Raw genomic sequence first — 12,539 nt, 5'->3', positions numbered from 1 at the left:
TTTCTGCTTGGAGAAAAATGACAAAGTAAACGCACGAGTTTCTATCTCATTTCCATTCTCATTGTGAGGCATACATATATAACTTATCCAACTTAAATGAATTACTTCAGTTACTTCAGAGAGAGAGAGAGAGAGAGAGCAGAGCAGACTGCTAACAATGGGAGCTGCTGACTGTTCATGAGAAATTCCCCTCTGAGTTGTGAGCGGGACTGTTGGTGTGGAAGTAAGCCTCCACTCATTCCCCATTATCCCTTTGTTTAGACTTTCTTCTGCTAGCTTACAGCCCCTCACAACTCCAAACTAACATTAGCGGTGCAACAAAAATGCTGATCAATATAAGTACTATCCAGTCATACAGTCTAGATCCAGATTCCAGCTCAGACGTGGAAAAATGGAAGACTTTCATGGATCTATTGGTCTGACAGTGGATGATCAGAATGGAGCGGAGCAGGAAGACTGTGGCCTGTAGATTGTGTTTTCTACGTGACAAATACAAGTTTGTTCAAACAGTGTTTTTTCATCCGCACCTGATTCCTCACGATTTAAATAAAGAAATCTGCAGAAACGCAGTTTTAATGTCAATTTTCTTTATCTATGTCCTCCATGAGACAAATGCTACAAGAACATGTTGAAAACACCAACTTCATAATTTTCATTGAAGTGGCTTTGAACAATTAACCAGAAATCCCCTTCTTCAACCTAAGAAATACCAACATAGTTTTTTTCGCTTGTAATATGACGTGTTTTTTAAAACTCATCCTCCCATTTGAGCCCATACCGTAATCTTGAATGAATCTTTGGATTTAAAACAGAAACTGGACTCCAGATCCCACAAGACACTGGCAGTTCAACCACTGCTCCTCTCGGATCAGTTGTTCTTCTTTGTTTTTCTTTATAATATTTCTTTATAATATAGAGAACCGTCTTGCTCTGCACTGATTTTCTTTCTTTTCAGCATTCTGCTTCACATTTACTCTGTTGGAAGATGTCAATCAGCTGTGAGGCATTCAAGAGACTCCAGCTGAATCAACAGCTTCCTCAATCCCACACATATGAACCGCATGTCTGCCTCCTTTGTTTATGTACATTGGGAAGAAAAACAGTGAAACAGCTAGAACGTGGACATTGAGGTATTTACCACTCCCTGCAGATAATTTTGAACCATAATGTGAGGTAAAGGGCATGCTGGAAGCGAAATAAGAAGGAGATGCTTTCAGGATATTTTTTCTTTCAGGACGCCATTCCCCTCTGCAAATGGGCCCGCTCGCGCTCGTGTGACGCACTGCAGAAGTTATAAATATGAGCTGTCTTTCCTAGTCTCTCTTTTTCTCTTTCCTTTCCCTTCCTTTGCACTCCCCACAGTTCATGGCTCTGGACACATGCCAAGAAAAATGTTAATGCCTGGTGTCACTCATGAAGCAGATTCTGAGGAACCAAACACAGGCAGTACCAACAGACAACTGGACGTCCCACTATTACAATGCCACTTGATAGTGAGGAAAATTATATTCTTGACTTGAAAACCTTAAAAATCTCTTCCTTACTGGTTGTCACTGAGTCCCTAGGGAGAGTGTGATGGGATTTAGTGTCACGTTCATTATAAGCAGTCACCAATGGGGCAGGCTAGTTTCTATTTTACTGGACGAAAACGTGGCGCGTCCAAGACAAAAAGAGCACTTGGGTGCTTTTCCGCTAGAAATATGTACGTCAAAAGTTTTTAAAAACTCTAAAACATAAGCAGGCGGGTCAGTTCCAGGAAGCATGTTCGCACGCTCTAAATATGGACTGAAATGCATCCTTCTTCCTCTCCATCTGGTTTTGCATGAGGCTGAACTCTTTTTATGGTATTATTATGGCCCGCAGCACTCACAGAGTGCAAGGACCATATTGTAACTGGTACGAGGGTCGAACACTCAAAAAGACCAAAACGTCAAAAAAACGCGTCAAAACGCCAGAAAATGGGGTCAAAACTCGCCCAAAGCACAAAACGACACGACAATTGTGTAACGCAACAAAAATACACACACACACGCACAACACCAACGCAAAAACGTAAAGTTTGTAATCGCAAAAATGACGACAAAAACACGAAAAAGCCCCAAAAAGCCCTCAAAAGAAGGGTTTAAAGCCAAAAAGACCTGCCCAGCCTATAGTAAAAGACAGGCCGCATTGAAATACATAGGAAATCCTAACCGCAAAAACTTCTATATTGTTTCTGCTTCGTTTCATTTTTATTATTATGGCCCGCAGCACTCACAGAGTGCAAGGACCATATTGTAACTGCTACGAGGGTCGAACACTCAAAAAGGTCCAAAACGTCAAAAAAACGCGTCAAAACGCCAAAAAATGGGGTCAAAAGTCGCCCAAAGCACACAACGACACGACAATTGTGTAACGCAACAAAAATACACACACACACGCACAACACCAACGCAAAAACGACAAAATTGTAGTCGCAAAAATGACGACAAAAACACAAAAATGCCCAAAAAAGCCCTCAAAAGACGGGTTTAAAGCCAAAAAGACATGCCCAGCCTATAGTAAAAGACAGGCCGCATTGAAATACATGGGAAATCCTAACCGCAAAAACTTCTATATTGTTTCTGCTTCGTTTCATTATTATTCTTCTTGCACACTAACGGCGTCTTTGAGCTTAATTTTGACCCCCGCCACATACCCGAAAACTCACCAAAATTGGCACACATCTGGGATAAATTGAAAATGAATTTTCGACAAAGAGAACGTCACCCCCCCGAAGTCGATGACATCACAGCGAGCGTTCCCGTAAAAAAAATGAATGGGCCGAAAATCGCTTATGGGGCCAAAAAAAAATATTTTGAAATACAGTTACGAAACCAAAACACGCGTGTTGGATATATCCCAGAGAAGTTATGAAATCATTATGGGATGGCCACACGACCTACGGCTTGGCGGCCATTTTGTGGCGAACACAGAGAAATGGCGATTTTCGTGTTTTTTGACAAAATGGGAAAACGACCCTTTTGTTTAAGCGATTTTCACGAAATTGCACACACATGCCAAGACCATGATTCTACAACTACCAATGAAGTGTCGTTGACCTTTGACCTTGGGAAGGGGCGGCCATCTTGAATTTTCATAAAAAAGCACCTTTAGTAACGGATACAAACGAAAACTCGTCCTAGGGATTTTTATCGATCTTTTTGAAACTTCTCGGGCATCAATGGCAAGCTACTGTGGACAAAATGTTGGAATTAGAAGTTGTAGAATTTGAAACGCGTGCGCGTGGCGAATTCGCAACCGTCGCCATTTTAGCTAGCTCGCACATATTTTATCGGAATAGCCTCAAACTGAAATATGCGATACCCTGGCCCACACTGAACAAAACGATGTCACATACGACAAAATCGATAAAGGAATGTGGCAGTGGTAAACAAAAAACGATCGCAAAAAAAAGTGCTGACTCGGCAAAAAAAAAAATTTTCGGATTTTATTTTTAAGAATCGGCTAACGAAACCCAGATAACTTTGTCGGGTATATCCAAAGAAAGTTTTGAAATCATTATGTGATGGCGACACGACCTACGGTTTGGCGGCCATTTTGTGCCAAAATATGCCATTTTGAGTTTTTCGCGTTTTTACACAATATGGAAAAATGAACTTTTTTTCGAGCGATTTTCACGAAATTTGACTCGCATGTCCCTAGCGTAAGTTTACATTCACCTCTGGAGTTTCGTCGACCTTTGACCTCGGGTAAAGGCGGCCATCTTGAATTTTCTATAAAAAACACCTTTACCACCGGATTCAAACGTAAACTTGTCGTTGGAATTTTCATCAATCGTCTCAAAATTTTTTGGGCATCAATGGCAAGCTACTGTGGAAAAAATGTTGGAATTAGAAGTTGTAGATTTTAAACGGCGTGCGCGTGGCAAGCTAGCAAAGTGGCGCAGTGTTATAACTCCCATGCATTTCAATACAATACAGTGAAAATTGAATGCATGCATTAATGCCTGAAACTGAATACATTGAAAAACACTGGATATGGACATATAAGGAATGTGGGCGTGGTTAGCATAAAACCCCTGTTGCTACGGACAACAAAAAGTTTACTTTTACCGATTTGTCCGAAACTGACGTCAATCTGTTCGTCCTCCCGAGGGGACCAAAACATAAAATGGTTGCTATGGAGATAAAATCAACAGAAAAGCGGCCATTTTGGAAAAAGTGTTTTTTTTATCAACTTATGACATGTAGCTCTCACCAATGGAGGAATGTGTTTTTCTGAGTCAGTTGATGATGCAGATCGCTATGCTAGCAATTTTAGCTATGTTAGCATTACTAGCATAGTTAGCATAATTAGCATTTTAGGTAATGTGTTTTTCTGAGTCAGTTGATGATGCAGATCGCTATGCTAGCAATTTTAGCTATGTTAGCATTACTAGCAAAGTTAGCATAATTAGCATTTTAGGTAATGTGTTTTTCTGAGTCAGTTGATGATGCTGATCGCTATGCTAGCACTTTTAGCCACATTAGCATAGCTAGCATAGTTAGCATAATTAGCATTTTAGGTAATGTGTTTTTCTGAGTCAGTTGATGATATTGATCGCTATGCTAGCACTTTTAGCCACATTAGCATAGTTAGCATAGTTAGCATAATTAGCATTTTGGATAATGTGTTTTTCTGAGTCAGTTGATGATGCTGATCGTTATGCTAGCACCTTTAGCCACATTAGCATAGTTAGCATAATTAGCATTTTAGGTAATGTGTTTTTCTGAGTCAGTTGATGATGCTGATCGCAATGCTAGCACTTTTAGCCACATTAGCATAGCTAGCATAGTTAGCAAAATTAGCATATGCAGTTTTGACTAGCCATTATCAAAAGTGGGCGGTGAGGGCGGTGGTGCGTAGAGTTGGGCGTGGAAGGCGGGTTGCGTCTGCGGGCCATACAACGCCGCTTGCGGCTTTAATATTATATAGCATTTACATTATTTATGTTTTTGTGTACATAATAAGCTGTATTTTATTTGTCACTATTAGGCCTTTGTCAACCTTTTGGACCCATCCTACATAATTCCTAATAGGAAGGCCTTGAGGACAATGGTGGAGGAGAAGTACAAAGCCAAAAAGGAGAAGGCTTTAGATGTGGTTAGCAGGGCCTCTGCTGTCAGCCTTACAGCAGACATGTGGACATCCATTAACATGGACGCTTACTTGGCTGTAACATGCCATTTTATCACCGAGGAGGTAGGTATCCCCTGCTTTGTGCAATGCTTTGGTTTATGTATCTCAGTTTGATTTTGTTCATTCTAGGTGGAGCTGGCCTCTGTGGTCTTGGGGGTTCTGAAGTTTCCCCAAACCCACACTGCAGCTCACTTGGCTGAGGCCAAAAATCTTCTCATGGAAGAATGGGGAATTAAAGGGAAGGTGCGAGCCAGATCAATAAAGTACAAAATCATTCATCAATATGGCCTCCCAATACCTAATATACATGATTTGTGAACATGTAATCTTTCTTCCAGGTGACAGGCCTGGTTACAGACTGTGCTCCCAACATGGTTGCATGTGCTAATATATTGCGGCTTCGGCACATAATGTGTTTTGCACATATGCTTAATTTGGTGGTGAAAAAGTCCCTTGCCCAAACCCCTGAACTAGAGGATATCCGAAGTAAGGGGCGTAGGATTGTCGGTCTTTTTAAATCCAGCACCACAGCGAAGGAGAAGCTGTCAGAGATGCAGCGACAGCTGGCCAGGCCAGAGCACAAATTAATACAAGAGGTGAAACATTTTCTTTTTTTTAAATCTAAGATTTCACATGTTTTTGCAGTTGTTTATTGTGTTACTTTCTTCTCTCCTTTAAAATGTGCTTGCTGTCTTATCTTAGGTGGAAACAAGATGGAACAGCACATTTAATATGTTGGAGAGGTTGTTTAAGGAGAGAGAGAGCCACTGGGGGCAGCTCTGGCCACCCTCCATACAGACCTTCCTCCACTCACCTCAGAGGACTACCAGGCCATACACCACTGCTTGAGCATTCTTTCACCGTTTCAAGAGGCCACAGTTGAGCTTTCGACAGAAAAACGAGTGTCAGCATCCAAAGTCATTCCCATGGTCAAAATGCTGAAAAATTACATCTCAAGCAGGTGTGGTCAGATCACACACCCACTTGGTGAAAAACTGGCCATTAACTTGAAGAACAATCTCCATGAGAGGTTTTCAGCTCTGGAGAAGGTCACTGCTCTGTCAATGGCAACCTTGTTGGACCCAAGGTTTAAAGAGCTGGGGTTCTGCAGCCAAGGCTCTGCCCACACGGCCATAGAGCGACTCACTAAAGAGTGTGCTGCAACAATGCAGGCGCTACTTCCAGAGGCACAGCCACAGTCGCGACCTAGAGAAGGTCCTTCAAGTCAGCAGGAAGATGGTGGTCTCTGGGCCCTGCTGGACAGGCATGTGGGGGTTCAACAGCAGGTGACCAGCACAATTGCCAGTGCAACAGTGGAGGTTCAGAGGTACAGTAAAGATTAGAATCCTCATCATAACTTCTGCTCATTTTAGACTGGTGCATGACAATAGGCTATTAATGTCCTTCTAGGTACTTAAAGGAACCTCACATCCCAAGGACTCAGGACCCACTGAGATACTGGGTTACCCACAAGGTTTTATACCCACATCTCTACAAGCTGGCAATGAAGTTTTTATGCACACCAGCTTCATCTGTGCCTTGTGAGAGGATCTTCTCCAAGGCTGGCGAAATCGTCAGCCAAAGACGAAACAGGCTGAAGCCCAGCACAGTGGAGAAAATTCTGTTTAATAAAAATCTATAACATGTATCCCACCCAGTCATGTTAGACCCTGGTTCACAATCACTCTCACTTTATACATGACATTCACAATGTAACACAAGCACTTCTCACAAATCTTCAAACATTGTCTTTGTTTTATTTCCACACTGAAGTGTTACAAGGGCAAGGAACTTAGTGGAGTAGATGATATACGTCCTGTCTGCCACCAGATGCCGCTGTTCTGTGTGGTTTCGAAGCCCCAAATGCTTCATTTTTCTGGCACATTTACACGAAGCCCCATGAGAGCTTCATGGGGCTTCGATTCCCATCCCTAGTTACAATACTGTAATTCCATAACCAACTCCAACAACCCCAGAGAGAGCAGTGTCTGTGGCATTTAGACTCTGCATTAGTCCCAACGAGTCATAATCCAGGCTCAATTTTGGAACATTTCATCCAAATACAGAAGTTTAATTTGCCATAGGCATCCACCGCTCTCATTGGCAAGATTCTGGTTCACAGAGTAGTGGCTTGTGCATTCTAACCTCCAGGGATGCTGGTCTCTCTGCAGTGTCATGTCTGTGCAGTTTAACACTTTGAACAATCATTCCATGAAAATGTCTGATGGTATATTTTCCATTTTAGTCATTTAATGTCTTAAATTCGTTGCATTGGCAACCATTTGGACCAATTTTAACTGCACCATTAACAAGCCTCTCCCAGCAGCAGGTCAACATATGCATTTAGAGAAAGAATGTCAGTTATGGAATGGTTTCAATAGTTTTTATTTGTGCAATTTCAGCAATCATTCCTGGAAAATAAATACAAAACCTTAGATTAACATAAGAATCAGTTTACTGTAATGCTGTGAGCAACATACCAATTGGCCCACTCAAGATCTCTGGGGATGACCATGGAAGACCTTCTGCTGAAGCTGCTGCTGCTGAGGACCTTGGTCTTCAGAAACATGCTCCTTCAAGTAGTGGATGGATTGGTAGTAGTCTTTGCCCTTCTCATGGTTCTGGCTGAAGGTGGTGTAGGTGCCAGGAGGGTACAGACCATACAGGAGCCTGTAGTCAAAGCCAGGATAAGGAGAACCCCCGAAGCCACCAAGTCCTTGGCCTGGAACAAGCACGCTGGTGAAAGCAGCTCCAGGCTGCGCCGCCTCAGCCGGGTAACCAAACTCTTCCGTCTGCTGCTGGTAGTTGCCAAGTTCAGCTTCCTTCACAATATTGGAAGTCTCTCCGGACTGGAGGACAGGGCCAGCTGGAGGGGCAGGGACTGGTGGCAGGAAGTCACTGGAGCCCACAGCCTGGGCATCAGCTGCTGCTTGCTCAGAGAAAGATGGAGGAGCAACAGCCCACTGGGTTTCTGGACAAACAAGACACTTGTCAGAAAGGGGAGGATTCATGGAGAACAACATTCACAGTAGCTTTTTAGAGGAGTCACCTGGCAGAGCAGCTTGAGCAGGTCCTGGCTGTGTGGAACCAGCTCCTTCATGCAGCACAAACACAGGGGAAGCAGAGCCAACCATTGCTGGGCCCGTCTGAACAAACTGGGAGAAACCAGGAGCCTGCACAGGGACCTGAACTGCCTCAGAGACTCCTGCTGCAGGAACACCGGAAAACACAGGAACAGTAGATCCTGTCTGAACAGCCACAGGGTATCCTGCCACAGCAGAGCTCAAGCTGCTGCCTGATGGAACCATGGGAACAAACTGAGGGACACCAGGATTCTGCACAAACACTGGAACTGGCTGAGAGACGCCGCTTGAATGAGAGCTGTAATGCACAGGAGCAGAGCGGCTCATCTGAGCTCCTCTGTGGGAAGCAAAGTTATTTGCTGCTTTTTGGTCACCACTGTTCTGATCTGTGGATTTGGAGCCTGAGGGTAGAAAGAGCACCTCAGGCTCCAAATCCACAGATCAGAACAGTGGTGACCAAAAAGCAGCAAATAACTTTGCTTCCCACAGAGGAGCTCAGATGAGCCGCTCTGCTCCTGTGCATTACAGCTCTCATTCAAGCGGCGTCTCTCAGCCAGTTCCAGTGTTTGTGCAGAATCCTGGTGTCCCTCAGTTTGTTCCCATGGTTCCATCAGGCAGCAGCTTGAGCTCTGCTGTGGCAGGATACCCTGTGGCTGTTCAGACAGGATCTACTGTTCCTGTGTTTTCCGGTGTTCCTGCAGCAGGAGTCTCTGAGGCAGTTCAGGTCCCTGTGCAGGCTCCTGGTTTCTCCCAGTTTGTTCAGACGGGCCCAGCAATGGTTGGCTCTGCTTCCCCTGTGTTTGTGCTGCATGAAGGAGCTGGTTCCACACAGCCAGGACCTGCTCAAGCTGCTCTGCCAGGTGACTCCTCTAAAAAGCTACTGTGAATGTTGTTCTCCATGAATCCTCCCCTTTCTGACAAGTGTCTTGTTTGTCCAGAAACCCAGTGGGCTGTTGCTCCTCCATCTTTCTCTGAGCAAGCAGCAGCTGATGCCCAGGCTGTGGGCTCCAGTGACTTCCTGCCACCAGTCCCTGCCCCTCCAGCTGGCCCTGTCCTCCAGTCCGGAGAGACTTCCAATATTGTGAAGGAAGCTGAACTTGGCAACTACCAGCAGCAGACGGAAGAGTTTGGTTACCCGGCTGAGGCGGCGCAGCCTGGAGCTGCTTTCACCAGCGTGCTTGTTCCAGGCCAAGGACTTGGTGGCTTCGGGGGTTCTCCTTATCCTGGCTTTGACTACAGGCTCCTGTATGGTCTGTACCCTCCTGGCACCTACACCACCTTCAGCCAGAACCATGAGAAGGGCAAAGACTACTACCAATCCATCCACTACTTGAAGGAGCATGTTTCTGAAGACCAAGGTCCTCAGCAGCAGCAGCTTCAGCAGAAGGTCTTCCATGGTCATCCCCAGAGATCTTGAGTGGGCCAATTGGTATGTTGCTCACAGCATTACAGTAAACTGATTCTTATGTTAATCTAAGGTTTTGTATTTATTTTCCAGGAATGATTGCTGAAATTGCACAAATAAAAACTATTGAAACCATTCCATAACTGACATTCTTTCTCTAAATGCATATGTTGACCTGCTGCTGGGAGAGGCTTGTTAATGGTGCAGTTAAAATTGGTCCAAATGGTTGCCAATGCAACGAATTTAAGACATTAAATGACTAAAATGGAAAATATACCATCAGACATTTTCATGGAATGATTGTTCAAAGTGTTAAACTGCACAGACATGACACTGCAGAGAGACCAGCATCCCTGGAGGTTAGAATGCACAAGCCACTACTCTGTGAACCAGAATCTTGCCAATGAGAGCGGTGGATGCCTATGGCAAATTAAACTTCTGTATTTGGATGAAATGTTCCAAAATTGAGCCTGGATTATGACTCGTTGGGACTAATGCAGAGTCTAAATGCCACAGACACTGCTCTCTCTGGGGTTGTTGGAGTTGGTTATGGAATTACAGTATTGTAACTAGGGATGGGAATCGAAGCCCCATGAAGCTCTCATGGGGCTTCGTGTAAATGTGCCAGAAAAATGAAGCATTTGGGGCTTCGAAACCACACAGAACAGCGGCATCTGGTGGCAGACAGGACGTATATCATCTACTCCACTAAGTTCCTTGCCCTTGTAACACTTCAGTGTGGAAATAAAACAAAGACAATGTTTGAAGATTTGTGAGAAGTGCTTGTGTTACATTGTGAATGTCATGTATAAAGTGAGAGTGATTGTGAACCAGGGTCTAACATGACTGGGTGGGATACATGTTATAGATTTTTATTAAACAGAATTTTCTCCACTGTGCTGGGCTTCAGCCTGTTTCGTCTTTGGCTGACGATTTCGCCAGCCTTGGAGAAGATCCTCTCACAAGGCACAGATGAAGCTGGTGTGCATAAAAACTTCATTGCCAGCTTGTAGAGATGTGGGTATAAAACCTTGTGGGTAACCCAGTATCTCAGTGGGTCCTGAGTCCTTGGGATGTGAGGTTCCTTTAAGTACCTAGAAGGACATTAATAGCCTATTGTCATGCACCAGTCTAAAATGAGCAGAAGTTATGATGAGGATTCTAATCTTTACTGTACCTCTGAACCTCCACTGTTGCACTGGCAATTGTGCTGGTCACCTGCTGTTGAACCCCCACATGCCTGTCCAGCAGGGCCCAGAGACCACCATCTTCCTGCTGACTTGAAGGACCTTCTCTAGGTCGCGACTGTGGCTGTGCCTCTGGAAGTAGCGCCTGCATTGTTGCAGCACACTCTTTAGTGAGTCGCTCTATGGCCGTGTGGGCAGAGCCTTGGCTGCAGAACCCCAGCTCTTTAAACCTTGGGTCCAACAAGGTTGCCATTGACAGAGCAGTGACCTTCTCCAGAGCTGAAAACCTCTCATGGAGATTGTTCTTCAAGTTAATGGCCAGTTTTTCACCAAGTGGGTGTGTGATCTGACCACACCTGCTTGAGATGTAATTTTTCAGCATTTTGACCATGGGAATGACTTTGGATGCTGACACTCGTTTTTCTGTCGAAAGCTCAACTGTGGCCTCTTGAAACGGTGAAAGAATGCTCAAGCAGTGGTGTATGGCCTGGTAGTCCTCTGAGGTGAGTGGAGGAAGGTCTGTATGGAGGGTGGCCAGAGCTGCCCCCAGTGGCTCTCTCTCTCCTTAAACAACCTCTCCAACATATTAAATGTGCTGTTCCATCTTGTTTCCACCTAAGATAAGACAGCAAGCACATTTTAAAGGAGAGAAGAAAGTAACACAATAAACAACTGCAAAAACATGTGAAATCTTAGATTTAAAAAAAAGAAAATGTTTCACCTCTTGTATTAATTTGTGCTCTGGCCTGGCCAGCTGTCGCTGCATCTCTGACAGCTTCTCCTTCGCTGTGGTGCTGGATTTAAAAAGACCGACAATCCTACGCCCCTTACTTCGGATATCCTCTAGTTCAGGGGTTTGGGCAAGGGACTTTTTCACCACCAAATTAAGCATATGTGCAAAACACATTATGTGCCGAAGCCGCAATATATTAGCACATGCAACCATGTTGGGAGCACAGTCTGTAACCAGGCCTGTCACCTGGAAGAAAGATTACATGTTCACAAATCATGTATATTAGGTATTGGGAGGCCATATTGATGAATGATTTTGTACTTTATTGATCTGGCTCGCACCTTCCCTTTAATTCCCCATTCTTCCATGAGAAGATTTTTGGCCTCAGCCAAGTGAGCTGCAGTGTGGGTTTGGGGAAACTTCAGAACCCCCAAGACCACAGAGGCCAGCTCCACCTAGAATGAACAAAATCAAACTGAGATACATAAACCAAAGCATTGCACAAAGCAGGGGATACCTACCTCCTCGGTGATAAAATGGCATGTTACAGCCAAGTAAGCGTCCATGTTAATGGATGTCCACATGTCTGCTGTAAGGCTGACAGCAGAGGCCCTGCTAACCACATCTAAAGCCTTCTCCTTTTTGGCTTTGTACTTCTCCTCCACCATTGTCCTCAAGGCCTTCCTATTAGGAATTATGTAGGATGGGTCCAAAAGGTTGACAAAGGCCTAATAGTGACAAATAAAATACAGCTTATTATGTACACAAAAACATAAATAATGTAAATGCTATATAATATTAAAGCCGCAAGCGGCGTTGTATGGCCCGCAGACGCAACCCGCCTTCCACGCCCAACTCTACGCACCACCGCCCTCACCGCCCACTTTTGATAATGGCTAGTCAAAACTGCATATGCTAATTTTGCTAACTATGCTAGCTATGCTAATGTGGCTAAAAGTGCTAGCATTGCG

At 44.4% G+C, this 12,539-nt stretch overlaps 4 protein-coding genes across 5 annotated transcripts; 2 read left to right on the top strand and 2 right to left on the bottom strand.

Moving 5' to 3' along the window:
* Positions 1–5,022: 5,022 nt before the first annotated feature.
* LOC111948788 (zinc finger BED domain-containing protein 4-like) lies at positions 5,023–6,009 on the top strand. Its single transcript, XM_023963472.1, has 4 exons — positions 5,023–5,223; positions 5,290–5,403; positions 5,499–5,756; positions 5,863–6,009. Exons 1-4 carry the CDS (start codon positions 5,077–5,079, stop codon positions 6,007–6,009), a joined length of 666 nt encoding a protein of 221 aa, XP_023819240.1. The 5' UTR covers positions 5,023–5,076.
* A 1,517-nt stretch (positions 6,010–7,526) lies between these two features.
* On the bottom strand, positions 7,527–8,641 carry LOC111948816. 2 transcript variants are annotated; one of them, XM_023963627.1, is made up of 3 exons: positions 8,210–8,641; positions 7,641–8,131; positions 7,527–7,571 (listed from the first exon to the last, which is right to left on the bottom strand). In XM_023963627.1, the coding sequence occupies exons 1-2, from the start codon at positions 8,568–8,570 to the stop codon at positions 7,653–7,655; spliced, it is 840 nt and encodes a 279-aa protein (XP_023819395.1). In that variant the 5' UTR covers positions 8,571–8,641; the 3' UTR covers positions 7,527–7,571; positions 7,641–7,652. The 2 variants fall into 2 exon arrangements, with proteins under 2 accessions (XP_023819395.1, XP_023819396.1); XM_023963628.1 differs by having other exon boundaries at positions 7,530–7,591.
* Positions 8,642–8,671: 30 nt separating this feature from the next.
* On the top strand, positions 8,672–9,786 carry LOC105358774. Its single transcript, XM_023963629.1, has 3 exons — positions 8,672–9,103; positions 9,182–9,672; positions 9,742–9,786. The coding sequence occupies exons 1-2, from the start codon at positions 8,743–8,745 to the stop codon at positions 9,658–9,660; spliced, it is 840 nt and encodes a 279-aa protein (XP_023819397.1). The 5' UTR covers positions 8,672–8,742; the 3' UTR covers positions 9,661–9,672; positions 9,742–9,786.
* A 1,517-nt stretch (positions 9,787–11,303) lies between these two features.
* On the bottom strand, positions 11,304–12,290 carry LOC105358775 (zinc finger BED domain-containing protein 4-like). The gene is made up of 4 exons (XM_023963471.1): positions 12,090–12,290; positions 11,910–12,023; positions 11,557–11,814; positions 11,304–11,450 (listed from the first exon to the last, which is right to left on the bottom strand). Exons 1-4 carry the CDS (start codon positions 12,234–12,236, stop codon positions 11,304–11,306), a joined length of 666 nt encoding a protein of 221 aa, XP_023819239.1. The 5' UTR covers positions 12,237–12,290.
* Positions 12,291–12,539: the final 249 nt, after the last annotated feature.

The sequence above is a fragment of the Oryzias latipes genome, chromosome 15, assembly GCF_002234675.1.
Source record: "Oryzias latipes chromosome 15, ASM223467v1".
Classification (NCBI taxonomy): domain Eukaryota; kingdom Metazoa; phylum Chordata; class Actinopteri; order Beloniformes; family Adrianichthyidae; genus Oryzias; species Oryzias latipes.
This window is presented reverse-complemented; position numbering and strand designations above follow the sequence as displayed.